General features: G+C 43.1%; 1 protein-coding gene across 1 annotated transcript in view; it reads left to right on the top strand.

Annotated features, from left to right (window-relative positions):
* The first annotated feature begins 4427 nt into the window (after window positions 1-4427).
* Window positions 4428-27779, top strand: part of TTLL3 (tubulin tyrosine ligase like 3) — a 30033-nt gene continuing 6681 nt past the window's right edge. Inside the window, exons 1-13 of the mRNA XM_070934342.1 lie at window positions 4428-4517; window positions 7537-7603; window positions 8149-8244; window positions 12058-12101; window positions 13235-13409; window positions 17465-17517; window positions 18490-18618; window positions 18911-19025; window positions 19304-19432; window positions 21500-21692; window positions 23117-23265; window positions 24202-24445; window positions 25975-26410. Of these exons, the coding sequence (XP_070790443.1) occupies window positions 4428-4517; window positions 7537-7603; window positions 8149-8244; window positions 12058-12101; window positions 13235-13409; window positions 17465-17517; window positions 18490-18618; window positions 18911-19025; window positions 19304-19432; window positions 21500-21692; window positions 23117-23265; window positions 24202-24445; window positions 25975-26410 (1920 nt within the window). The remainder of the gene's footprint in view (window positions 4518-7536; window positions 7604-8148; window positions 8245-12057; window positions 12102-13234; window positions 13410-17464; window positions 17518-18489; window positions 18619-18910; window positions 19026-19303; window positions 19433-21499; window positions 21693-23116; window positions 23266-24201; window positions 24446-25974; window positions 26411-27779) is intronic.

The following is a 27779-nucleotide window of genomic DNA, read 5'->3' on the forward strand; positions in this document are numbered from 1 at the left end:
AGCTTGCTATCTCTCTAAATAATTATATAATGTCTACTTTGATGTATAAATAAATACCGAGTCATTTCTGGTGAGATGGGCGAGGATATAAATTAGAAAAATAAATAAAAGTTATTTCTACTATCAAGCTGCTCTTATAATTACAAATGTTTTCCTAACACTCAAAACAGAATTTACTTCCAGTGATTGGAGTTCCATTGCTATTACTTAATGCTCTTTTAAAGAACTGCTGTTTGATTCCACACCTTACTTTTATTTTTATTTATTTATTAGAAAATTTATATTGCTGCCTATTCGCACATGGCGACTCAAGGCGACTTACGGGGATATAAAATAATCATATATAAAAAATAAAACCAATAAAAGAAAATAATAAAATAATATAATAGCCCCCCACCCCTCACTCTGGCAACAAACATCACGTAAGCCATTTAATGGGCTCCATCCCACTCTGGGTTCCCCAGGCCTTCTGGCAGAATCAGGTCTTCAGTGCCTTCTGGAAGGGGGGGGCATTCTAATCTCTGGGGGGGGATGATGTTTGTTATAAACAGGCATTAGTAGATAGCGATAATAATAATGCTTTCATTCATTCTTCTATTTATTTTAATCAAATATCGTCTACAGTATTGGCAATATCATTTACATTTCCGAATGTGTTCAGGTAACCTAAACTTACTCCCTGTTGTTCAGTGACCCTTAGAAGTTACCACAGCTTTGCAAAGGGTGCTTTATGGTTTGCAAAGCACTTACGGCCATCGTAAAACATTGGCTGACACACACACCTTAGTCACATGACTGCATTCTTCGCAATCTGTTCGCATTCAGGACTGGTTCAGAGGTGGGTTTCAGCAGGTTCTGATCAGTTCTGGAGAACCGGTAGTGGAAATTTTTAGTAGTTCGGAGAACCGGTAGTAAAAATTCTGACTGGCCCCGCCCCCATCTATTCTCTGCCTCCCAAGTCCCAGCTGATCGAGAGGAAATGGGGATTTTGCAGTAACCTTCCCCTGGATTGGGGAGGGAATGGAGATTTTATAGTATCCTTCCCCTGGAGTGGGGTGGAAATGGAGATTTTACAGTATCTTTCCCCTGCCACGCCCACCAAGCCACACCCACAGAACCGGTAGTAAAAATTTTTGAAACCCACCACTGGACTGGTTGCCAAGTACTCGGTGATCATGTGATTGTCAATTGCGATCTTCTCTGCTGGCTTCCCCAGAAAGTCAATGGGGAAATTGGCAGAGAAGTTGCAAGCTGCTGCCACCTGTTGAAAAGACTCCTTCTTATCTCTTGGGGCTGGCTGAAAGAGCTATTGGCCCAGGGGAGTTGACATCCATGGGGTGCAGAACAGTGGTGGGTTCCTCCCGGTTCGGTCCGGTTCGGCCAAGCCGGTAGCGGTGACGATATGATGTCACCGAACCGGTTCTCCCCCCCTGCCCTCGACATTATTCTTACCTTTTATTTGGTCCCACCCCCAATCTATTGCTGCCTCCTGAGTCCCAGCTGATGACTAGAGGGAAAAAAACTGTTTAAACTCTTGCCGCGGGGCTTCAAAGGGCCACCCTACAGCTGATCAGTGTTAAAAGCAAACAAATGCGTCGGGTCGTAAGTGCAAGGACTGGTCGTAAGTGCGAGGACCTTCCAGAAATGACTCTGACCAGCTAGCCACGCCCACCTAGTCACATGATCTCCAAGCCACATCCATAAAATAAGCCACGCCCACAGAACCGGTAGTAAAACAATTTAGAACCCACCCCCTGGTGCAGAAATGAAACTTAAGAACATGCTCCCTACCCCATCCCGCCCAGGAGACCTCAGCCAATGATAGGGCTCCATAGAGAGCATAAATTGCAAGAACCTTCCATATGATTATGAGAATGTCACCCACTTGCAGAAAGTGCATGCCTCGCATTGGTTGGGTGTACCTGTCAGTAGCTGCAGAGCAACGCAAAGGTAAATGGAGCATTTTGCGCACGCTGCTGGGCTCTGTAGCCAGCTGAGGTCTCCCAGCCCACCCCAGCTTTCTGCATGCTGCTGGGCTCTGTAGCCGGACGAGGCCTCCAGGGTCTGGTGGTCTGGGGCCTCCAAGGCTTTCCCCACCTTTTGAGGCACCCCCATACCTCAAAGGTTTAACAACCTGTGTGGTTGCTTAACAACCACAGCTGGGAGAGTTGAGATTGTGCTCATTGAGCGAAGCAGTTTGCATGGCCGTCTCACTTAATGATCAGTAATTCTGGTTTCAATTGTGGTCATAAATTGGGGACTACCTGTATTTTTAGCATATCGGTGGAACTCCTCCACTTTTTCTATTGCTTCTGCTCCTTTTTGAACAAATTGTACACTTCAATTGCTATGTTCCAAACATGGGAGTCATCTTAACAGGTCACAGTTACATTTATGAGTCATGTGTCTTTTTGTATTAGGAATTCAATCTCATCTTATTTATTTGCCATAATTGAGGCATTCATGTATTTTTAAAAAATGGCCGTGAACTTTATGTTCCAATGTTCTTTCTGATTTTTTTTTTCATTGACTGGTTAATGTTTCGTAACATCAACATTCCTACTTTCTTCTACAATGCATTAGAGTTTAATTTTGACGTTTCTTTCCGGTTTTTCTTTCAACCCTCACAGGATTCTGTTTCAAGCCCTCTTGAAAAGTTCTCTGCATATTTGGCCAGGTATATTTTTACCAGACCATGTGTGGTTCAATCTATCTTGCACCACACATCCAGCCATCGTTCAGATAAATTAAATCATGGTCTTAGAAAGTAAATCTCCCTAGTTGTAAGGAATGAAGTTGGGGGAAAATAATAATGAGAAATTCCCAAGCCAGAGAGAACTGTTGTTAGATGCTTCTTGTAGACATCTGGAGAGGATACCTAAGCATCCACTGAATTAGAAAAAGAGGAGGAAAACCCCTAGCTTGGTACTAATAAAGAAGAATATTTGTAGCTCAGGGTTGACATGAAGGATCCGTGGTGTTCTCTGAGCGAGCTTGTGCCAGGCCTGGAAACCATCTTTTGCATTGGGCCTTTAGGCCTGCCACATTTCCTACTATGGGAAACTGGGAGGGGGGATTGTATGGAGCATGGATGATATATAGTCATAATAACATTCTTTTCTCAGAGAGTCAAGGACATCTTGCCCTGCAACTGGAGGGGTCGAACTGGGAAGCCTCTCCAGTTGGGACGGTGCTTTGATTGGGCCACGTGATGGACTTGTGGGTGCTGGGCAGGGACTTGGACGTTCTGTTGGGTGGGAAAAACCTGGAAGCTTTCAGATTCGGGTTTTCCCAGATGTGCCAATATGACATCTCTAATAAAATGGAACTTTGAGGAACTTCAAGCCTAGGAGTCTTCTTTCGTTGGGCGTGTCACTTGGAACCCTGACAGCTTGTTTTCTTGCAGACATTTTGTTACCCAAACTAGGTAATATCATCAGTGCTAGGGCAAAACATCTGCAAGAAAACAAGCAAACTCAGAGAGTACCAGGCACTTTTTGACTTGGTTTATACAGTGGTATTTTGGTACTCATCCTTGATTGGTTCCAGGAGGCACAATGAGTACTCAAAACAATGAGTACCAAACAAATTTTTCCCATAAGGAATAATGTAGTGAGTCACAAGACAGCCAACACCGATAAATTCTAGCTTGTGTGTTGAGTACCAAACAAACGATAAGTACTGCGACGAAATTTTCCCGTCAAAATGTGTTGAGTAGCAAATTTGATGAGTTTCAAAGCAGTCGAGTACCAAGGTATCACTGTATAGACTTTGATTTTCATGTACTACAGCAGGCAAGTCTTTTATGTATATATGGTGTAATTTTTGTCTGCTAATAGAGCGTTCTACTGGAGCTGTGGTGGCACAGTGGTTAGAATGCAGTATTGCAAGCTAACTCACTGCTCACAACCAGGAGTTCGATTCTGACTGGCTCAAGGTTGACCCATCCTTCCATCCTTCCAACGTCCGTAAAATGAGGACCCAGATTGGTGGGGGCAATATGTTGACTCTGTAAACTGCTTAGAGAGGCCTGTAAAGCACTTTGAAGCAGTATATAAGTCTAATTGCTATTGCTATAAGCCAAGTTCTGAAAAAGGGTTTAAATGAAGAGCTAAGATATACAGCCAAGCGTGGTATGAAGCTTGCCATCAAATGTTGACAACATTTCCAAAACTAAGTGTTTACTTATTTTCTTCTTATTTTCTTTGCTACTCCTATGCTATAAGCTGAAAGGAGCAAATCTGCAAATAGCATTGTGATACAATTAGAACAGCTGTTGGTAGTTTGGGAAGTTGTTCTTTCTATCATATCTGTCACTTTTTCCCAGCCATGAAATGATAATAAATCTCAGCCCATGGTCAGGCCAGTGTCCTAGACGCCCATTCAGCAGAAGTATATAGTTTGATTAGATAGCATCTAAAGCAATGATGACAAAAAGGGAGCACTTCGTGCATGCGCTCGTCAGGGCCGCGACCAAGAAGAGGATTTGCCCAGGGGGCATACACGTGCCGGATAAGGTACTTCCAGCCAGTAAGTTTTCTGGTTACTGCCGCACATACGCATGCGCCAATCAGCTGGCTGGCGAGCATGCTCATGCCGGAAAATGGAAGACCACCTCTTCTGGTTTCTGGCACTGCCACCCGCACAAAGGCCAGCTGATCGTTGTGTGCGCATGCACTCCAGGAACCCGGAAAAGGAATGGGCGACGCTGTGCATGCCAGGCAACATGGCTCCGTGTGCCACATCGAGCACACATGCCATAGGTTTGCCTTCACAGATCTAAAGCAAAGAATGAAGAAGAATGAAGCCAAGAAAAACAATTGATTGCCTTCTTGCAGAACAAAGGTGCAAATAGTCTGAATAGTAGTTTCAATCGTTCAATGTGTCCAACTACATTTGTCTGGCTAGACAAGAAACTGCAAGAACAAACATCGAAGAGCACAAAAAGTCTGATCAGTAAATTTATTGTAGAAAAACAAATGAAGCCATTACGATAGCAGCTGCCATGTATTAAACACAAGACCAATTGATAACAAAATCAATATACATGGTTGTTGTTTATTACGTCTGTTTTTCCTGCCTGCATGGTTAATGGGAGAAAAGCAGGGGTGAAATGCTCCTGGTTCGGACCAGATCACCCGATCCGGTAGCGATGGCGAGTGGTGGTTCGGAGAACCGGTAGCAAAAATCGCTGCGCACCCCCACCCCCACCATGCCCAGCTGAGCCGCAGGATCATCAGAGGCTTTTTTTTTACTTTTAAAAGCATTTTTTCTACAACCTCTTCCGATGAAAAAATGCTTTTAAAAGAAAAAAAAAAGCCTCTGATGATCGCGCGGCTCAGCTGGGATCCTCAGAGGCTTTTCAAAGCATTTTTTTCTGCAAACTCTTGGCTGAAGAGATGGTAAAAAAATGCTTTGAAAAGTCTCTGACGATCCCAGCTGAGTTGCCTGATCCGCAGAGAGATATTTTTTAAAAAGCCTCTCTGATGATCCCAGCTGAGTTTCCTGATCGGCAGAGGCTTTTCAAAGCATTAGAAAAAATGCTTTGAAAAGTTAAAAAAAAAAAAAAGTTGGTCACGCCCACCCAGTTACATTACCCCCACCACCACCAAGCCACGCCCACAGAACCGGTACTAACAAATTTTACATTTCACCCCTGGAGAAAAGCCACTCTTTTTAGGGTGGAAGAAATGATTTCCCTCTGTCCCTTGTTTTGGTAACAGACTAGCTTTATAATCATGCTGTTTGCCTATGATCACATGAGTTTTCATACATAGTTTGGGTTTCAGCAGGTTCTGACCAGTTCTGGAGAACCGGTAGCGGAAATTTTGAGTTCGGAGAACCAGTAGTAAAAATTCTGACTGGCCCCGCCACCATCTATACTCTGCCTCCCAAGTCCCAACTGATCGGGAGGAAATGGGGATTTTGCAGTAACCTTCCCTTGGAGTAGGGTGGGAATGGAGATTTTATAGTATCCTTCCCCTGCCATGCCCACCAAGCCACACCCACAGAACTGGTAGTAAAAAAATTTGAAACCCATCACTGGTTTGAACCCCTGAGAATAGCTGGCTTTTGATGTACCACTTGAATCCCTGTTTCTTGTAGACAGCAAATGCCATGAATTTATGTGTTCAGTCAGCACATATTTGTGCTTCATAATAGTGATTAAATAGGAACAGTAACTCTTCTATTTATTTGACACAGCTGCCTCCCCTCTAATCTTCAAGGACTATTCATTTTTTTTTTTTACTTGCGCAGCAATTTCTTTTATTTTTTTATTTTCCATTTAAATGCTTGAAGCCTTTTCCTTCTGCAAAGGCATCAAAGCTGTTCTAATTTCAGAAGTCCAAATCTTCTGCATCTTGTTGTGATTGCCCTTATTATCCCTTCTTTGTCTTTCGTTAGATCTCTTCCTCGTAAAGTCTGTTTCCTCCGACAATTCATATTATAGTGCCTCCTGCGGTCTCATACATTTTCATCCCCTCTTATGACCAGATGTTGCTTTTCATTGCTCCAATCCTTATTTTTATTCAAACACCACTACAGGTTTGCTGTTGTTGCCAGGTTTCCAGTCAGCCAGGAACACAAACATGCCTCAAATATTCTACGTCACAATTGTAGCCTGTTACCTTACCTTGTAATCTGTTACCTTAACTTTTGTTTCTTCAGTTATCACCAGCAGAAAGCCCTTTTAATTTCACTTGTTTGCCTTCCAAATTGGTAGATTTGGTAACTCTGGTGAATACCCACAAGGAGAAAATGGCTAAGGACTCCATTTTAAATTTGTCCACCAGATTCCATTTCCAAACTCTTTCCCTGTGTTCTCACTGATTGAAGGCGGCTTCCCACCCAGTGTTAATAGATTGGAAGAAAAACGAAACCCAGATAGTCCTCAACTTACCGCCACAATTGAGCCCCAAATTTATGTTAAGTGAGAAATTTGTTAAGTGAATTTTGTCCCATGTTACGACCTTTCTTGCCACAGTTGTTAAGTGAATCACTGAAGTTATAGTTAGTAACAGAGTTATTAAGTGAATCTGGCTTCCACATCGACTTTGCTTGTCAGGAGGTTGCCCACGAGCGAACCGGTAGCAACAGGTTTTGAAACCTGCTCCTGTCTTGAAAGCATGCAAATGCGTGTAGATAAATAAGTACCACTTTGGTGGGAAGATAACAGTGCTCCGAGATGTCATGCTGATCATATGACCACAGAAATGTCTTTGGACAGCACTGGCCTTGAAATGGAAATGAGCATCTCCCGCTATAGTCAGAGACAACTAGCAGAGTAAAATCCATAGGGACCCCTTTACATTTTTTATGTTAATTGTTCATTCTATACTGGAATAGTGAATTTTATTTTATATCTTTTCTGTTCTATTAATTATACCATATTTGAATGAATTCGATGTTCTATATATTTTGGGATTGTTTAAAAAAATGTTTTTAAACATTTTTAATGTTTTAAATAGTTTTCCAATCTATCCAGAGAATTTTGGATTAAAAAAAATAATAATACATAAATATGGTTTCTTGCAGGCAGGCCTGAAGTGTAAAGGAGAAGGAGATAATGACACAGAAAGGAGAAAAAGACTTAGAAGAGGAGGTGAGGGAACATCTCCTCCAACTTAAATTAAGATTTATTGATGTATATATATTTGTTTGCTAGATTTCTACCTTGCTTTTTTTTCAAGGTCCTTGAAGCAGCCTACTTCAGAAAATCCTTTCATTTTTTTTCTCTCTCTCCACAACAAGAAGAATGGTTTGGGCTCAAATTCCATGAGCCTGTATCTGACAATAAGGGGAAAAAATGAGATATGGCCTTCAAACAATGTGACTCTGAGTGGTGTACAGCAAAAAAGCAAACAATAAACCCCCAAATCCCCCAAATCATATATTATTAAAAAATGCTGTACATGGGATAATATCATGATGGGGAGTTTTTTTTGGTTTTAAAATCCTAAAAGCCAGAACCTGTTGTTTCACAACAGTAACAAAGATTCTTTGGGATATCAATATTTTGGTTCAGTTTTTTTAATTACCACAGGAGGTGGTAAAGGCCTTCTTTTTTTATATGTGCAGTAGAAACATTCTTTGTTCCATGCGAACATTTACCTTAAAAAAAAAAAATCTTTATCTAAATGAGTTCAGTTAGTAGATTAAAGCCGGATGGAGATGTGTCCTGCAGTGTCGAACGTATGCACCAGTCATCGACTGCATCACATACTAGCAGATACAAGCCAGAAGGTAAGTGGCCAGGATCCTGCTAGGTCCTATTTAGTATGAGCAATTGCAAACCGCAGGTGTGATGCTCCATTCAGTAATAATGCCTGAGTTAGGAAAAGGCCAAAGATGCTAGCAGTTGAGGCCCCGAGGAAAGTTTTAGGCTGTTTTTCATCTACGTCAGCTACCACATTCTGATTAAGAACATCAGGAGAATTCTGCTGAATTAAATCCATGAGTCACCTAGCTCTGCATTCTATTTTTCTATCAGACGGTGAATAAAGACACTGACTTCTGCCTGTTTTTCACAGCCAATGGTTGCCAAAAGCAGGTTGCTTTTGATCTTTGGGGGTAAATATATAATCAGCTGAGATTTTGGTAGCTTCTTTCTAGATCTAGACTCTCAAAATTTGTTAAAAAGCATAAGCTTCGGTGAACCGTAGTTTGTTTCATCAACTGTATAGAATGGGCTAAGTCAGAGGTGTCAAACTCGATTTCATTGAGGGCCACATCAGAGTTGTGTTTGACCTTGGGGGGCCGAGGTCAGCATGGCCAGCTCAATGTCACTCATGTCGGGGGCGCCTGTGGTAAACTTAGCGCTCTGCCAGCGAAAACAGGCTCCCGTGCTCCGTTTTCCCTCCCAACCTCCATTTTCGCTGGCAGAGGCACTGCGGGCCTTTGCTCAGTGATGAAATCCAATTTGTTTTACTACCAGTTCTGTGGGTGTGGTGTGGCTTGGTGGGCGTGGCTTGGTGGGCGTGGCAGGGGAAGGATACTGCAAAATCTCCATTCCCACCCCACTCCAGGGGAAGGATACTGCAAAATCCCCATTCCCTCCCCACTCTGGGGCCAGCCAGAGGTGGTATTTGCCGGTTCTCCGAACTACTCAAAATTTCCACTACCGATTCTCCAGAACCTGTCAGAACCTGCTGGATTTCACCCCTGACTTTGCTGTTTCCAGGGCAGCCTCGCAGGCCAGATCTAAGCACCCCATGGGCTGGATCTGGCCCTCGGACCTTGAGTTTCACATCCCTGGGCTAACTGATGCAGAATTTAAATCAGGATGAGGTAGAGAGAAAACAAAATGGTTAGGCAGATACATTACATGTGAGACAGATTACAATACAGTTAATCCTTGGTTAACCATAATTCAAAGTTAAAACAGTACTGAGTAAAGTGACTTAAGATGGGTCCTCATAATTGAGGCCATTGCAGAATCCCTACACAGGTGTAGTCCTTGACTTATAACAGTTCGCTTAGTGACCGTTCGAAGTTACAACAGCACTGGAAAAAAGTGACATGACTATTTTTTACACTTATGACCATTGCAGCATCTCTTACATTTGGATGCTTGACAACTGACTCACATTTATGATGGTTGCAGTGCCCCGGGGTCTCCTGACAAGCAAAGTCAATGGGGAAACCAGATTCACTTAACAACCGTGTTACTAACTTCACAACTGCAGTGAATCGCTTAACAAATGTGACAAGAAAATGGAGCAAAACTGACTTAACAAATTTCTTACTTCGCAACATACATTTTGGGCTCAATTGTGGTCGTAAGTTGAGGACTACCTGTAGTCACATGATTGTAATTCAGGTGTTTGGCAACCAGCTCACAATTATAATGATCACAGCGTCCCACAGTCATATGACCCTTTGTCACCAATCCAACAAACACGGAGATCACAATTGGCAATCGCATGATGTCATGCCTAACAAGCACTCAAAGGATTTGCTTAACAACTGCAACTGGAAGTGGTTTTACAATCACTCCATTTGGCGATGGAGGTCCCAGTCCCAATTACTAACATTAACTCAGAACTACCTGCACATTATCAATAAACAATAGTAATGTAGTAAGGATACATTATGTTTGTTGAGATCCTTATGAGATAATGTCATGGTTCCGAGTAATGATCCCAATCAATTCAGGACTCTGAGGCTGTAGCTTTTCTCAAAGATCTCCTTTATTGGGTACATCCTATTGGCACGTTCAGGTGTGAATCCAACTCTAAATATTTCCCACGGTTTGGTATAATTAAAAGAATAGATATCCCCCCACCCCCCAGTGTCACAGATCATGTTGACCAACCAGGTAGGTGGCGGGCTTCTCAGCTGCTCCCTCCGGCTGTTACGAATGCTCTTTGAGGTGACCTTGGTTCCCATCAGCCCTATCGCTGTTATATTCTGGCACATTAGAAGAAAACATTTCACACTCCATTGGTCCCCTCTCCCTCCATATCAGAGGTGGGTTTCAGCAGGTTCTGACCAGTTCTGGAGAACCGGTAGCGGAAATTTTGAGTAGTTCGGAGTACCAGTACTAAAAATTCTGACTGACCCCGCCCCCATCTATTCTCTGCCTCCCAGGTTCCAGTTGATTGGGAAGAAATGGGGATTTTGCAGTAACCTCCCCCTGGATTGGGGAAGGAATGGAGATTTTACAGTATCCTTCCCCTGCCACGCCCACCAAGCCACACCCACAGAACCGGTAATAAAAAAATTTGAAACCCACCACTGCTCCATATGTTTGGCAACTAAGAAACGAAGCAAAGAGAATATGGCTTCAGATAAAGTTGTTTCGAGAGTTGACAGATAAGATGAAAGCTTTGGACACATCCAGTATGCGTTGAGCAATCTCTTGTTTAATTATACTGGTGAAGTTTCTTTTTTCTAAAATGGCGACCTTACAGAATAACAGAGTTGGGAGGGACCTTGGAGGCTGTCTAGTCCAATCCTCTGCCCAAGCAGGAGCTCCTATACCCGTGATGGTAAACCTATGGCACATGTGCCACAAGTGGCACACGGAGCCATATTGGTGTGCACGCGAGCTCAGCTGTGGCGCACATGTGTGTGCCGGCCAGCTGATTTTCGGGCCTTCTGGGCCACCCAGAAGTAGGGAAACTGGCTAGTTCCTGCCTCCGGAGGGCCTCCATGGGAGTTGGGGAAGGCCGTTTTTGCCCTCCCCAGGCTCCTAGAGAGGCTCTGGAGCCTGGGGAGAGCAAAAAACAGGCCTACCAGGCCCACCATGCCATTGTGTGCCAAAAGCAGGGGGAGCGCAGGGAGGAGCGTGCGCGCATGCGTGGGAACGGGGCACATAGAATTATGGGTGTGGGCACGTATGTGTGCAACCCACCCCCGCTCCCCCCGCTTTTGGCACGCGATGGCAAAAAGGTTAGCCATCACTGTCCTATACCATTCTCTTCCAATCTCTTCTTAAAAAAAACAATCCAATCTTTAAAAATCTATAATGGAGCATCCTGTGAAACTGAAATGCTTTTACATTACTTTGTCCTTGTTTTGATCCATCTCATTATCCAGTTCATAGGGTTCTAATTGCTTCCTTCATTGGTTAGTAACTTCCTTAATTGGATGTCCGCAGTATACTGATATCACAGTGGTGGGTTGCTACTGGTTTGCCCCAGATCGGGCAAACCGGTAGCGGCAGCAGGAGGCTCCGCCCAGTCGCTTCTGTGCATGCGCAGAAGCATTGCGCGTGCGCACAAGTGTGCCCACGAGCAAACCAGTATAACGACGGGTTTTGAAACCCATCCCTGTGATATCACCCCAAATTCCATATGACTTCTTCTGTGGTTTTGCTGCACATAAGTGATGAACAATGCTTGGGACAACATGGAACTATATAAGGCACTAACAATCAACAGCTCAAGTGTCAAAACTGATACTAGTCCCATGGCATGAAATGAGTTTGGGACTTATAAAGCTAAGAAAGCAAATTTTGTTTTTTGTTTTTTTTCCCCATCCTAGGATATACAGCTTCACTGATAGATGGGTGCACACAACGCAGCATCAATGTCACCTTTTCTTTCAATCCAGATCGCCTCAAGCAAGCCAGACAGTATGTGGAGAGAGCCATCAAGGTAATGATATCGACTGAATTTGCCTCCTTAGGTCCCGTTCGCTAGATCAACCTCAGTGTGCAGAGAAGAGCAATAGATGATTAGAGGACCAGAGGCTAAAACATATGAAGAACATATGCAGGAATTGGGTATGTCCAGTTTAATGAAAAAAAGGGATCAGGGGGTGACATGATAGTATGGATCCAATATCTCAGGGGCTGCCACAAAGAAGAGAGAGTCAGACTATCTTCCAGAGCACCAGAAGGCAGGACAAGAAGCAATGGGTGGAAACTAATCAAGGAAAGAAGTAAAGTAAAACTAAGGAGAAATTTCCTGACAGCGAGAACAATTAATCAGTGGAATGGCTTCCCTCCAGAAGTTGCGGGTACTCCCTCACTGGAGGTTTTGAAGAAGTGATTGGACAACCATTTGTCTGATATGGTATAGGGCAGAGGTCAGCAACCTGTGGCTCTGGAGCCACATGTGGCTCTTTCATCCCTCTGCTGTGGCTCCCTGTCGCCAGTCGGCACCACAATTTTGAGAAGAGCTTCCAGTTTGGGAGGGGGGGGGAGAGCAGGGCATGCCAGGAGGAGACTCTATGGCAAGGGGCGAGTTTTCAGGTCACCCCACAATTGTTAGGGTTAGGAGTAGTAGAGGAAAAAGGACGCCATGCTAGGAGGAGACTCTATGGTGGGGGAAACAGACTTCCGGTCAGCTCCAGAATTGAACGGGGGGCTTCCAGTTAGGACCTTTGTGGCTCTTTGAGTGTTTAAGGTTGCCGACCCCTGGTATAGGGCAGCAATCCCCAATCTTTGTGGCTTGGCAGCTTGATGGGAGAGGGGAAGAGGGGAGCCAGGCCCGCCACTCGCATAAATCAAGCTGCACATGCACGCCAGCCTGCCACTTGCGCGGCCCAGTTGCAAATAGGTCGTGGCCCAATAGTGGACTATGGCCCAGTGGTTTGGGACCCCTGGTGTAGGGTTTCCTGCTTGAGCAGGTGGTTGGACTAGAAGACCTCTTAGGTCCCTTCCAACTGTGTTATCCTTCCATTGAAACCTTTCCTTTGTTTTGGAACATTTTGCCCCTAAGCGCCACTCGGTCTTCCTCCTGCAGTGCAAAATAGCTAATCCTCTCATTGTCCTGCCAACTCATAGCAAAGGAAGATCTTCATGGTCCATGGTCCGTACCCCATCATCCGAAGACAACTTCTTGTCAGAGGCTGGGTGGAGAGGAAGTTCCCAAAGATGCCGAAAGCCGTCACTAAGCGGGACCGTTTCCCTGACGGCGAAGCTGATGAAGACGGTGACGACAGTGATGTAACTGATGATTGTAAGACTCAAACGCCACCATCCCTGCTGGATTTCTTCGCGCTTTTTTTCTTTTGTTTTAACCACTGTTTAAGCTTATTCTTTCTGCAGACTTACATGCACAACTGCTTTTGTTAAAGAAGGGAAGATAGCACTTAGCAATAGCACTTAGACTTATATACCACTTCATAATGCTTTTACAGCCCCCTCTAAGCAGTTTATAGAGTCAGCCTATTTCCCCCCAACAATCTGAGTCCTCATTTTACCCACCTCGGAAGGATGGAAAGCTGAGCCAATTTTCAGCCCCGCAAGGATTGAACTCCAGGCTGTGGGCAGAATTAACCTGCAATAATGCATTCTAACCACTGCGCCAACATAGCTTTTTAGACCTTGATTTATAAACATTTGTTTAGTGGCCATTCAAAGTTAGACTGGCACTGAAGAAAGTGACTTACAACTGATTCCATGCTCTTAGGACTGTCACAGCATCCCCGTGGTCACATGATCAGAATTTGAGTGCTTAGTAACTGGCAGGTATTTACAACGGTGTCCCAGAGCATGTGATAGCCATTTGCAACCTTCTCAGCGGCTTTTGACAAGAAAAGTCAATGGGGAAAGTTGGATTTGCTTAACATGTGCATGATTCACTTAACAACTATAGTGATTCATGTAACAACCGGGGCCAAAAAGATCATAAAATTGGATGCAACTCCCTTAACAACCACCTTGCTTAGCAACATAACTTCTGGTCGCAATTGTGGTCATAAGTCAAGGACTACCTTTATGTTCCTTGATGTCTATGGGGATTCTCAGTCATCTAGATCATGGTTTTCCCAAAGGTGCTTTTTCAAGAGGCAACTGGACTTTCTGTTTTTTTCTTTGAAGACGTTTCACTTCTCATCCAAGAAGCTTCTTCAGCTCTGACTGGATGCTGGGGAATGGAAGGATTTATACTCTTTGCAGCCAGCTGGTCATTTGCATTCTTTTAGCGAGTTGTTGAGGATAAAACACCCAGACACAAACTGAGTAATGTGGTATATGAAATACAATGCAGTGAGCCATGTGCAGATCAGTACATTGGGGAAACAAAACAACCACTTGATAAACACATGGCACAACATAGAGAACTAGACATCAGGACTAGATTCAGCAGTCCATCTGCATTTAAAAGACAAAGCAGAGGTAGGTTTCAGCAGGTTCTGACCAGTTCTGGAGTACCGGTGGCAGAAATTTTGAGTAGTTCGGAGAACCGGTAAATACCACCTCTGACTGGCCCTGCCCCCAAGTCCCAGCTGATCGGGAGGAAATGGGGATTTTGCAGTAACCTTCCCCTGGAGTGGGGAGGGAATGGAGATTTTACAGTACCCTTCCCCTGCTATGCCCACCAAGCCATGCCACGCCCACCAAGCCACACCCACAGAACCCCACCACTGAGACAAAGGCCACTCTTTTGAAGACAGCAAAGTCCACATTTTGGACAGAGGGAACTGTGTTCTGTCCCCGTCTCCACACACACACACACAGCCAGCCGAGGGTTAAGAAAGCACTTGGCACGCACACAGGTTGTTATCTAAAACTTGGCAGCTATACGAGCATCGACTGCCAAGGGCTTTACTTCATCAGATAAACAGAAAATACATACAAATTGCAAATAGTCCAGTTCAAAACAAGGAACCTTCAGCAGATTTAGGCGTTGTTCAAGTGACTAGCCAGAGTTAGTTTTTGTCCGTCACAGAGTCTTAAATGGCCACCACACTCTCTTATATAGTCTCTGGGGTGTGGTCCAGTGACTCAGTTATAATCCCTGGCACGCCTCCTTAACTGCTGCAACCGTTTATCACGCTTTCGTTGGCGTGGATCCAGGAACGACAGATCACCTCCCTCGCTCTCATCGGAGACACCTGGTTCCTGGCTAATCTCCTCTTCCTCAGCCGGCACTTGAGGCAGTGCCAGAGGGGAGGGGCCTGGAGAGGGAGGCCTGGCCGACTCCTTTTCTTCATGTTCGGAGCCTTCTTCCTCCGATGAGATAGGCTCGGAGGGCGGGACCACAACAGACCGCTGGTTTGAAAGAGGGGTCAAAGAGGCCATCTATGTCAAAATTGAACAAGCCCTCTCTCGACAGAAGGGGAGGGATACAACATCAACCGTTCCAAGAAGGCTCCACACCCATTTGCACCACTCAGGCAGCCCTTACAACACAGATAAACCTCCAGGTGGCCTCAACAACTCGCTAAAAAAATACGAATGACCAGCTGTCTGCAAAGCCTTCCATTCCCCACCATCCCGTCAGAGCTGAAGAAGTTTCTCGGATAAGAACCAAAGCGTTTTCAAAGAAAAATCAGAAAGTCCAGTTGCCTCTTGAAAAAAGCACCTTTGGGACTTTATGTCCCTTCTTATTCAATGATTTCATGTTTGTTTAACAAAACGTTAAGAGAAGTAAAACACCACTCAAGGTCTGATGAATTATGCAGGCCAAAGATTGTTTGGAAGGGCATTCTGTAAGCATTTTTATTTATTTTATTTTTATTTTATTTCGAATTTATATACCACACCTTCTCCCGAAGGACTCAGGGCGGTGTACAGCCAGATGAAAAACATACAATACAAACATTAAAAACAAATAAATATATATATATATTAATTTGGCCCCAATTTAAAATAACAAACTAATTAAAAATATTTAAAAAATATATTAAGCCAGCCTGGCTTGCTGAAAAAAGAAAGTTTTAAGGGCACGGCGGAAGGCATCGAGGTCTTGGATTCTCCTTATCTTTGGGGGCAGCTGATTCCAGAGGGTAGGTGCCCCCACAGAGAAGGCCCTCGCCCTGGGGAGCATGTGCTAATGCTAAAAAACTTCCCTCACCATAGAAATAAATGTCAACTTGGAGAGAGAAGTTCTTTGGAGAAGGATATTTGTTGTTTGTTTGTTTGTTTGTTACATTTACAATCATGGGCAAAAGAAAATCCATCCTCTTTGAGTTCCATGGTTTTATGTATCAGAACATAGTAAAAATCATCTGGTCCTTAGCAGTTTTTTAAAAGTAGGTAAATACAACCTCAAATGGACAATAACACATGACATATGACCCCATGTCATCATTTCTTTTACAAATTTTATTTTACAAAAAGAAAGCCAAAATGTACATCTGATGATTCGGGGACACTGCAACTGTCATAAATATGAACCAGTTCACGAGCATACAAATTTTGATCCACAGGCTGGGATGCTGCAACGGTCATAAGTGTGAAAAACGGTCGGAAGTCACTTTTTAAAGTGCTGTTGTAATTTTGAAGAGTCACTAAATGAAGTACTGTATTTTTCGGAGTATAAGACACTCCGGAGTATAAGACGCACCTTAGTTTTGGGGGAGGAAAATAAGAAAAAAAATTTCTGCTTCTGCCTACTAGCATTTATCGGTATTCATCTGGCCAGCGTCCTTAGCAAATAGCCTGTCAGCTTCAGCTCATTAGCCTGATTCAGCACAAGCAGCTGATTGGCGGGTGGATTGGCCTCCCGGAATACTCCCAATCAGCTGTTCCCAGAGGTGAACTGTAGCAACAGGTTTGCTGGTCGTGAGCGCACGTGGATGCTACACTTGCACGCGCCTCGTTGGGCAGATACACAGCTTCAAAAATGCAGCTGATTGTCACAGGGTGCTCCAATGAGTACAGTGGGCAAAGCGTGGAACCGGTCCGACAAGCCAGCAGCTGTTCTGGGTTGCCATTTTGGCCTCTGCACCTTGGTTTTTCACCCTCTGAAAGCTCTGTTTGAGAGGCTGCCGTTGCAAAGAGAAGCTCCTTTGCAAACAGAGCTATTGGAGGCTGTTTGAGAGGCTCTCCGCCTCCAAAAGCTCCGTTTGAGAGGACGCACGGAGGCCGAAGGGTGGGGGCTGATGGGTGGGCGGGGCTACATTCGGTGTATAAGACGCACCCAAATTTTCACCCTCATAGGGGTGAAAAAAGTGTGTCTTATACTCCGAAAAATACGGTAGGTGGTAATTCAAGGGCTACCTGTATGTCCATTGTACAACAGCTCTTTCTTTCTAATTTTTATTCATTTTTTTTTTCATACTACAGATGAGGAAGATGAAGATGAGCAGGATGATACTGATGGTATCTATAACCTCATGGTTAGTTTGGGGTACCAGAGTGATCTGCCCTTTAAACACTTCATTTTATTACTGTGTATTCCATTTTCCTCCCCGTAAAATAGGAGCGGTCTACTTGGTTCTCCCTTTCCCAACAAATTTATTTTGCACAGAAGCCCTGAGAGGTAAGTTGCCTTAGAGCGCAAACAGACCCCAATGGTATCATAGTCCAATAGGACTCTCTCGATCCAAGTCACAACATCCTTTGATCGCATTCATGTAACATGCTTAATTTGATTACTGAACTTAATGGGTTAATTCTAGATTTTACACAATATATTACAGTAAATAATAAACTAACCCAGCCGAGTCCCAAAACATGCTAAACCAGCAGTCCCTAATCTTTCCAGTTTGGCAGACCAGTGAGTTGGGGTGGGGGGAGAGAGGATGGTTCTGTGTGAGTGGTAGGCGTGCACAAGTGTGAGCGCCTGCCTCTTGTGTAAATGGAGCTGCATGTGCAAATGTGCTCACCCACTGCTTGTGTGGCCCAGTTCCAAACAGACTGCGGCCCAGTAGTGGCCTGCAGCTCTGGGATTGGGGAACTCTGCACTAAGCCACAAAAATCTTAACTCCTGCTAAACCAGCAATTCCCAAGCTTTCCAGTTTGGCAGACCAGCGTGTGTGTGTGTGTGTGTGTGTGTGTGTGTGTGTGTGTGTGTGTGTGTGACGGAACCCTTGCACTAAACCACAAAAATCTAACTCAGATTGGAATTCAAATTTAGTATGCTGTAAGGAATGGAGTTGCTGGGCCTTTATCCATCTATGTATGTTTATAAATCCAGCTTCTCTCTTCACTTGACACTAATTTATTGTGAATTCTTACAATTATTTGTGCCATTGAACTCTTTACTATCCCCTATTGATTTTCAAACGATTTTGACATGGGTTTCTCATTCTTACACTTCTGTCCTTTGTCTTTACCCGCTGCTCCTTTTTGCCCTCTTTCATTGGCAGTCAAGGTTGGTTCGTAACCAGATCCCCTACTTCATCTGGACCAATCGGCGAGATGTGATTGATTGTCGCAGCCTGCGCAAGGACCAGATGATGAATCACTATGCCAAGGCAGGGACCTTCACTACTAAGGTGAGCAGAGGACCATTACATAAACATCTGGACCACACGGAAGTATGTATTTGTTAAGAGTTCTGGTGGCGCAGTGGTTAGAATGCAGTATTGCAGACTAACTCTGCCCATTGTCAGGAGTTCGATCCTGACCGCCTCAAGGTTGACTCAGCCTTCCATCCGTCTGAGGTCAAACACTTAAACCCAGATTGTTGGGGGCTGCCTCTGTAAACCGCTTAGAGAGTGCTGTAAAGCACTGTGAAGCCATATATAATTTTAAGTGCTATTGCTATTGCTATATCCTCTCTCTCAGGTAGGGTTGTGTCTTAACTTGCGTAACCTGCCATGGTTTGACCAGGCTGATGCAGATACATTTTTCCCACGGTGTTATCGTCTTGGAGCTAAAGATGAAAAACATGCTTTTATTGGTAAGAAGTATTCACAACAACCGGTCGGCAGCAATCCGTTTCCCACCGGCCAGATAATCACACTGGTCAGTAGATTAATTAGAAAAATGGACAGAAACTCCTTTTGAATCCCAGGGAAAGAGGGAAAAAAATGTCCCATCTTACATGTGAGAGTTACATGTAGTTTGCCGGCTATGGTGTGTGCACCAGTGCTTTTTAAATTCTTGGGATGAAGCAAGTTTAGAAACAGAAATAACTGCTTTGCTAGGAATTACATGCCTTTCTGCTTTTTATGGTAGAGGACTTCCATCTCACTGCAGCCAGGAGCCTTCTCAAAATAGTGGTGAAACGATACTGGAAGAAGCCGACTTTCCTGACAGCGTTGGAGGAAAATCAGAATGAATTCCTAAGTGGTCCAGGATCTCCAGGTAGGTGCAGCTAGTAGAAAATATGGGAGAATTAAAGAAGTATAATCTCTTTGTCAGTCTATAGAAAGCCCGAAAGACTGGACTTCATGGAGCAGGACAAATGATGGGAAGCCCAAGGGTTTTAAATGCTTTTTGCCTTATTACTTTTCTTAATGCTTCAAGATGATCGTATCCTGTAGGGGAATAGTCTTTATGTTCTGGCTATTTTATGTGTTTGAATTCTAGTTTGTGAATCAGAGCAGCACAACTGGAGTTCAGAAAGGCTTTGTTTCCTGTATCTGAATGACGTTTTGTTATCTTCCGAGAATCATTTGAGGGATTTTATCTCATTTTCCTTATTGTGAAAATGCCGGTGAAAATGCATTTAAGCTACCTTGGTGCAATCTTGGCTTGCCCAGATCTAATTAGACCAAGAATGTAGAGGTATTATTCTGCTACCGAGCTGAGAATTATTTTAAAAAGAAGTTTGGTTGTGAAATTGGGGTGTTAGAACCACACTGGGGACTTTGACATAATCTGAGACAAATTTACTTCAGATTCAAAAGATGCAGCCCTGGTGGACACTATATCCTAAGGTCCAAGAGGTACCTCTTTTCATTTTATAAATGAATGGTTGCTACTGTTTGGGCTATTTTTATGTCTAAAATAATCCACTTCTGAGTTTGGGAAGAGTTTGCTTATGACCATGAATATCTGTTCCAGGTACATCCAATTTTCTTAAAAGCCCACTATAATAAGTTTTGAATTTTCAAAGCAAAATATCAACTCAGAAAGTTAGCTAACTTATTCCAGGTAGTTTTGTTTTTGTTTTGATAGCACACTAGTCGCCGTTACTTGTTGAGAATTCTATGCTAATTGTTAATAAATTCCCCCCCCCCCCAAGATGTTCAAGTCCTGATACCCACTTTTCTCTCTATTGTACTGCTTTGAATAATAATAACAATAAAGCAAGAACTGATCTGAAATTCAGGGGTTTTTTTTTAGTTTGAAGCCTTATACTCTTGCTTCCTTGCAACAATATTCACAGGTTCTTGCTGGTTTTGTTAGGATGATGACACTACCAGTCCCGGAGACTTGTGTGTGATATTGCAATGCAATGCAATATCACACACAATGCAATGAAAAGCTAAGTTATGTCATCATGCTGCTTGCATCATTCTAACCCCCTACCCTTGACTCAGAAAAGATGCTGCTTCCTTTCCTTTAAACATTACTTCTTCCACCTATTTTCCATAACTGAGGCCCAGGAATCTTGTGGAAAAAAAATCAGACATTCAAAGCTAGGGCTAGGAAGTGCTCCGGATTTGAAAGCAAAAAGATTTTCCGTATAGCTGGCTGCAGCCATCTTTGCCTGGAATCCTGCTTGGGAAAAATAATCATGGGAAAAGATGCAGAGGCTTTAAGGCAGATGTTACCAGTGCCGTTGCATGATCCAGAGCAGGGGTGTCAAACTCTATTTCATTGAGGGTCGCACTAGGGTTGGGTTTGACATGGGAGGAGGGGGGGCTGGGGTGTGTGTGACCAGGTTGAGCGTGGCCAGCTCGACGTCATTCGTGTCCAGGGTGCCAGTGGTGACCCAAGCACTCTGCCAGCGAAAATAGGCTCCCAAGCTCCATTTTCAACTGCGACGGCCTCCTGCAACCCTCTGCCAGCCAAAACAGAGCTCGGGAGGGCCACCCATGGCCCTTGCAAGCTCTGTTTTGGCTGACAGAGGCACCACGAACTGGTCCTGCACTGTTTCCAGGGTGGCTCCGCAGACCAGATCTAAGCATTCCGTGGGGCGGATCTGGGCCCTGGGCCTTGAGTTTGACACCATGAGGTAGACCAAGATGGGGAATGTGCTGTTGTGATAAGTCTGATCCTTTTGTAGATGTAACAAAATGACATCTAGGCACTCATCAGGAGTCAAGTCTGACTTGAAATATTTAGCTACAAAATGGAGGGGTGGGGGCTTGTATCTTCTACCTGTTTGCCTTTTTTGCCCCCCACCCTCCCTTGGACACCAGTGCTCAGGCTCTCCCTTGTCACATACCCAGGATTGCTAGGTCAATAATCTCTCCCTTCTAGAAGCCAAGCATCGTACCCGCCACAAGAAAGGGGCCAATTTCTCAGCCCAGCTGATTGAGACGGCAATACATGCTTGTGAGGAGCATTTGAGCAGCCTGAAACATCAGGACATCGACAGAGATTCTGGGTCTGCCTTGCAGCTATCGAAAGGACATTGGCAGGACTTCCTGCACAGCTACTATCAGATAGCCCAGTAAGCACAGACATTTGAACTTTTTTTAGAGGGGAAACCATCAGTTTCTGCAAATCCATAGACCTCATTTTTGCAACTGTACAAGCAGTCCTCGGCTTAACAACCGTATGCTTAGACTCTAAGTGACGGCAAACCTTTTAGGCACAGAGTGCCCAAACCAGAAGGCATGCATGCCAGAGCGCCGGAAACCCAACGACCAGCTGGCTGAGCTGGGGTGATGGTGCGTGTGCCCGCAGAGAGGGCTCTGCTTGCCATAGGTTCGCCATCATGGGCTTAGAGAGTAACTGGACCAAGCTAAAACAGCACTGAAGAGAGTGATTTATGATTGATTTTCGCCCTTATGATTATTGCAGCATCCCCATGGTCACCTGATCAAAATTCAAGAGACGATGGATAGATGATTTCTTTTCTTTGTCATTGTTCTGATTTGCTTTTCTTTCTCTCTCTCTCTCTTTTTGTTTTTCTTTTTTTTAAGGTAGCTGGCACGGCTAGAAGTTAGGTAGGATAGAAAGAAAACGCTTTTCAGTAAAAGGTGACATGATTAAAAGTTAGAATAAGTGATAGAAATAAGAGAAGGGGGAATGTTAGCGTAGACACTGTTATATAATAAAATAAAAGTATCCATAAGAGAAAACATGGAATAACTGAATAACTGAATAATGACAGAGTGCAACTTATTATAATTGTCTATCATTATTAGAAATATATAAGTTGACTGAATGTAATAACTATGACTAATTTTGCTAGGGTTTTTTTTTTTTGTGTGTGTATTAGAATGCATGACACTCAGATGCCACACTGTTCAGGCATTGATGTGACATGTTTGTAAAAAAAAATTAAAAAAAAATTCAGGTGCTTGGCAACTGGCATATATTTATGATGGGGTCATGTGATCACTCATTTGTGATCTTCTCGGTTGCTTTCCAACAAGCAAAGTCAATGGGCTTAACTACTGCATGAGTCCCTTAACAACTGCTGTGGTTTGTTTAACAACGGTGGCCAAAATGGTAGTAAAACGAGGCACAACATTGTGGTCATTTGTGGAACGAACATTTTGTTCTGTTTCCACATGTTAGAAATGAATGAATGAATGAATAAATGAATGAATTCACTCATTCATTCATTCATTCATTCATTCATTTATTCATTTATTCATTTATTCATTTATTCATTTATTCATTTATTCATTTATTCATTATTAAATTTACATGCCGCCCATCTCACTAACACACGACTCTGGATGGCTTACACATTATCCTGTTGTTTCTTAATGGCTTGTCCTCAAATGTTGTGCAATAATACAGTTTCTAGGGGCTCAGAAGCCATTTGCCACCCATAGGCCATAGGTTCTCTCTCCCTGGCACAGGTTACCACCATGGAAGGGCATTGGGTCATGCTATTGGGTCAAGTATTTGTCGTTGCAGCGAAGGGGCCCAGATGACGCAGACAGAGAGCCTCATTGAGCGCTGTGAGGATATCTTGCAACGGCTGCAAAAAGTCGTCCCCCAGTTGGACATGGAAGGGGACAGGAACATCTGGATTGTCAAACCAGGAGCCAAGTCTCGTGGCAGAGGTAAGTTTACTGGTCATGGATTAAATACCCCAAAATAGCTTGAGAGATGGAGTTGACAAAGCAGTTCGGGAGATGCTTCAGGCTGTGCAGAATTTTTGGCTGGATTCACGCATCCTACCAAGCCATTCTTTAACCATGGTTTGTTAGGTACAAAACTATTGTACAAGATGAATTTGCATGAGACTCTTAAGACGAAGGAAACCATATGATGGCTCAGTGTGATATGTGAACCCAGATTCTGTATTTTCACATAAGTGGTAAAGAACATTGAATTTAACATCAACAGACGTCATTCAACCCTAATTTTGGCCTTGTCAACTTCATGGCCGTCTGGTTTTCCAAAGCTCTTGATCCAGATTATTGGTAAATAATATGCTGTGCTGGTAACAAACTGTGGATTTGGGATTTTAAGCAATTATATTGTGCATGATTACAGCCAATAGGATGAATGGGGCATTCAGCAAAAGGCACACACAAGGCATTTAAACAAAATTTATAAAGGCACTTGCCTTTTATCATGCTTTTAATTGTTAATTTACTTTATGATTTGTTTAGTGTTAATTTTGATTTTATGTTTTTAATCTTCTACACTCTGCTTTTGCCTTTCAAACGTTTTGTTAGCTGGCTTAAGTACTCATCAGAGAACCAGTTTGGTGTAGTGGTTAAAGTACTGGCCTAGAAATTAGGAAATTGTGAGTTCTAGTCCCATTTTAGTCATGAAATCTGTTTGGGTGACTTTGAACCAATCACCAGGAGATTGTGGGTTCTAATCCTGCCTTAGGTACAAAAGCCAGCTGGGAGATTTTGGACCAGTGACTCTTTCTCAGCCCAACTTACCTCATAGAATTGTCGTTGTGGGAAAATAGCAAATATCTAAATAAATAAATACAGAAAGGCAGGGTATAAATCAAATAAATAAAGAACATATTCCGACAGGCATCATGTGCATGGACCGCTTAGAGGAAATTGTGAAACTAGTGGACTGCGACCCCATGATTGTCAAGGATGGAAAATGGGTGGTACAGAAATATATCGAGACGCCCCTGCTCATCTTTGGCACCAAGTTTGATTTGCGGCAATGGTTTTTGGTGACTGATTGGAATCCCCTCACCATCTGGTTCTATCGGCATAGCTACATCCGTTTCTCTACACAGCCCTTTTCCTTACACAATCTGGATACGTGAGTGTGTCATCTTATTGACTTTATTGTTTATATTATTCCATGTGTGGATGCACACAAGAGCCAGAAGAAGCAGAGAGATTTTATGTCTCATTAAGAATTTTGGTTTAATTTATTCAGTGTCTTAATGGGGGGTGGGGTTTGATGTCCCCTTAAAATCTTCAGGATTATTCATGTTAATCCAGAGTAAATATTACGTTTGAGGAAGCTTATATGAAAACTCTGGAGCAATGCTAGTAGCATGGGCAGCTTCATATAGTCATATGCTTCCAGTGACTTAACTGGAAATCCTATTGTCATTACACTAGGTCCTTTGCAACAGCACCTATGAAATAGTATGTAATTAGATTTGTCCCTTTATAGAAAAGACAAAAAAAAGAAGCAGGATTGTATGGGGTGACTGGAAATGGAAAAGAAAAAAAGGGGGGAAACACAAAGATACTAAGAATAATAGAACAACAGAGTTGGAAGGGACCTTGGAGGTCATCTAGTCGAACACCCTGCCCAAGCAGGAGACCATACACCATTTCTGACAGATGACTAAGAGTGTGAAAATGAGTATCAATTCAAGACAGACATGAAAACTCACCTGAGAAGTAGATACAGTATATATTTGAAGGATTTTTTAAAAAAGAGCTGTACATAATATCTAAGAGTATTTCATAGCAGAATGAGCAAGTAAATATTGGTTCAAAGGAGTAGTAAGAGCCTTGGTAGCGCAGCAGACTAAAGTGCTGTTAAGTAGCACCAGCTGCCTGCAATTACTGCAAGTTCAAATCTCACCAGGCTTAAGGTTGACTCAGCCTTCCATCCTTTCGAGGTAGGTAAAATGAGGACCCGGTTTGTGGGGGCAATAAGCTGACTTTGTATAAAAAAGAACACCACTTAGGGGGGCCCCAAAAGCCCTACTAAGCAGGTATATACAAAAGTATGAAGGCTATTGCTTAACGCATTGTAAGCCGCCCTGAGTCTCCGGAAAAGAGCGGCATATAAATCGAACCAATAAATAAACAATAATAAATAGTTTTTTTGTGGGAATCAAAAGAAGATTTTAAAAAACCAAGAAAGAAGTCTATCTATTAAAGCATAGATGTATGTGTGTGCTAGAAAGGCTGTTTCTGCCTATTACAGTAGATGAAATGCTAAAACTTTGAAAGACTCCTGGCTTAACTCTTAAAAGACTATTCTCATTTATTATGGCAGACTATAGAGAAAACAACCAAGTTCAGAGAGCACCAAGGACCCCTAAATAAAATATAATAATTATAAACATCAAATCACAATTATCATATGATAAATACCAACAGGAAAGATTAGTAAAATGAGGCATTTTTATGATTTTTTTAAAAGATGGGAGGACTGATCCCAATTCCAAAGAAAATATGTTCTATAATTTCAGATCCAGACAGGAAAATGTGCCCAATAAGGAGTTTCCATAGGTTGAGCTTAGTTGACATATCCTGTGTTAAAATCCTTTGCATAGAATCTGGTCCCCATTATTGATTCCATCTTCTTCTTCTTCACCCCAGTTCCATCCACCTGTGCAATAACTCCATCCAGAAACATTATGAGAATTCCCTGAACCGCCATTCTGAGCTTCCCTCAGACAATATGTGGTCCTCTGATCAATTCCAGATCCACCTGAGGAAAATGGGGGCACCAGAGGCCTGGTCCAAGGTGATTGTGCCTGGCATGAAGGCGGCCATCATTCATGCCATACAGACCTCTCAGGACCTCGTGGAGTTCCGCAAAAACAGCTTTGAGCTTTATGGGGCAGACTTTCTCTTTGGAGAAAACTACCAGCCGTGGCTGATTGAGATCAATGCCAGCCCCACCATGGCAGCTTCTACGTCTGTCACCACCCGGTTGTGTGCCAGTGTGCAGGACGATACCTTACGGGTGGTCATTGACCGCAAGTACGATCGCAATTGCAACACAGGAAACTTTGAGCTCATCTATAAACAGGTGAGCGTTCCTATCTGAGTCCAATTCCTTGGAATGCTTGCCTCACTTTTTCCAGGTTGATTCTCTTTATATCGGATCTATCTAATTTGGGGTTCGGCATTTGCAACTCAGAGTATAGAGTAGTCCTTGACTTACAAGCACAATTGAACATCAACTTTTTGTTGCTAAGCAAGACAGTTGTTAAGTGAATTTTGCCCTATTTTACAACCTTTCTTACCATGGTGGTTAAATGAATCTGTATACTGGGGTAGGGCTTGTTTTCTGTCCCAGATATTAAATTCTTTCTACATTTCTCAAGAACTTGATTCCTGAGAACTACTCTTATTTAGAATGAAAATCAGAAACATGTTTATGCCCCATTCATATTTCAGACTATGAAGTGTTGTCATAAACGTTTTCATATTTGCTTTCTGTGAGGGGAGCATTGGGCTCTAAGAATGGGTCTCTTATTGAGTTTTAATGGTACAATTCGCACAACAGAACATGAAACATTTATGTTTTCATCATTTTCCAAGCGAAATGAATAGACTGCTTCCATATTTGGTTTCATCTGGATCAGAGGTGGGTTTCAGCAGGTTCAGACCAGTTCTGGAGAACTGGTAGCGGAAATTTTGAGTAGTTCGGAGAACTGGTAGTAAAAATTCTGACTGGCCCTGCCCCCATCTATTCTCTGCCTCCCGAGTCCCAGCTGATCGGGAGGGAATGGGGATTTTACAGTAACCTTCCCCTGCCACACCCACCAAGCCACACCATGCCCACCAAACCACACCCATAGAACTGGTAGTAAAAAATTTTGAAACTCACCACTGGTCTAGATGCAAGGTTAGTTTTATCTGAAACTGTGGCTTTTTCATTTTTTGATCTTGCAGAATTGCAAAATACAAGACTCATTCCTAGTGGGTTTGGTTTTGTTTGTTATTTTGGTCAGAGAAATGCATGTGTCCTATCCATGTAGAGCATTGATTAGTACTATAAGGTAGTGTTTCCCAGTCAGCATAGTTGGCTGAGGAATTCTGGGAATTGAAGTCCACCCATCTTCAACTAGCCAAGATTGAGAAACACTGCTATAAAGTATTAGTTTGCTTGTCTCAGCCATCTAGCCTTCCCCAGTCACAGGCACAATATTCAGCATGAAATTCCTGTTTTGCATAATCACCTATACATTTTTGTTTGTTTAGACTTGAATTCTGTACTCATTGAAGTGTATTATCACTACACATAATATTTCTCTGTCATTCTACACTAGATGTTCAGAAGTACAAAATACCAGTGTATTTTGTATAAAAACTTGGGAGCTATGCTAACCAGAAACATCGTATTCAGGTTTACATTCTCCATTTCTTCATGTATACTGGTGAAATGTGACTTG

Source organism: Pituophis catenifer, unplaced genomic scaffold, assembly GCF_029215685.1.
Source record: "Pituophis catenifer annectens isolate HBS135680 unplaced genomic scaffold, rPitCat1.0.hap2 SCAF_2, whole genome shotgun sequence".
NCBI lineage: Eukaryota > Metazoa > Chordata > Lepidosauria > Squamata > Colubridae > Pituophis > Pituophis catenifer.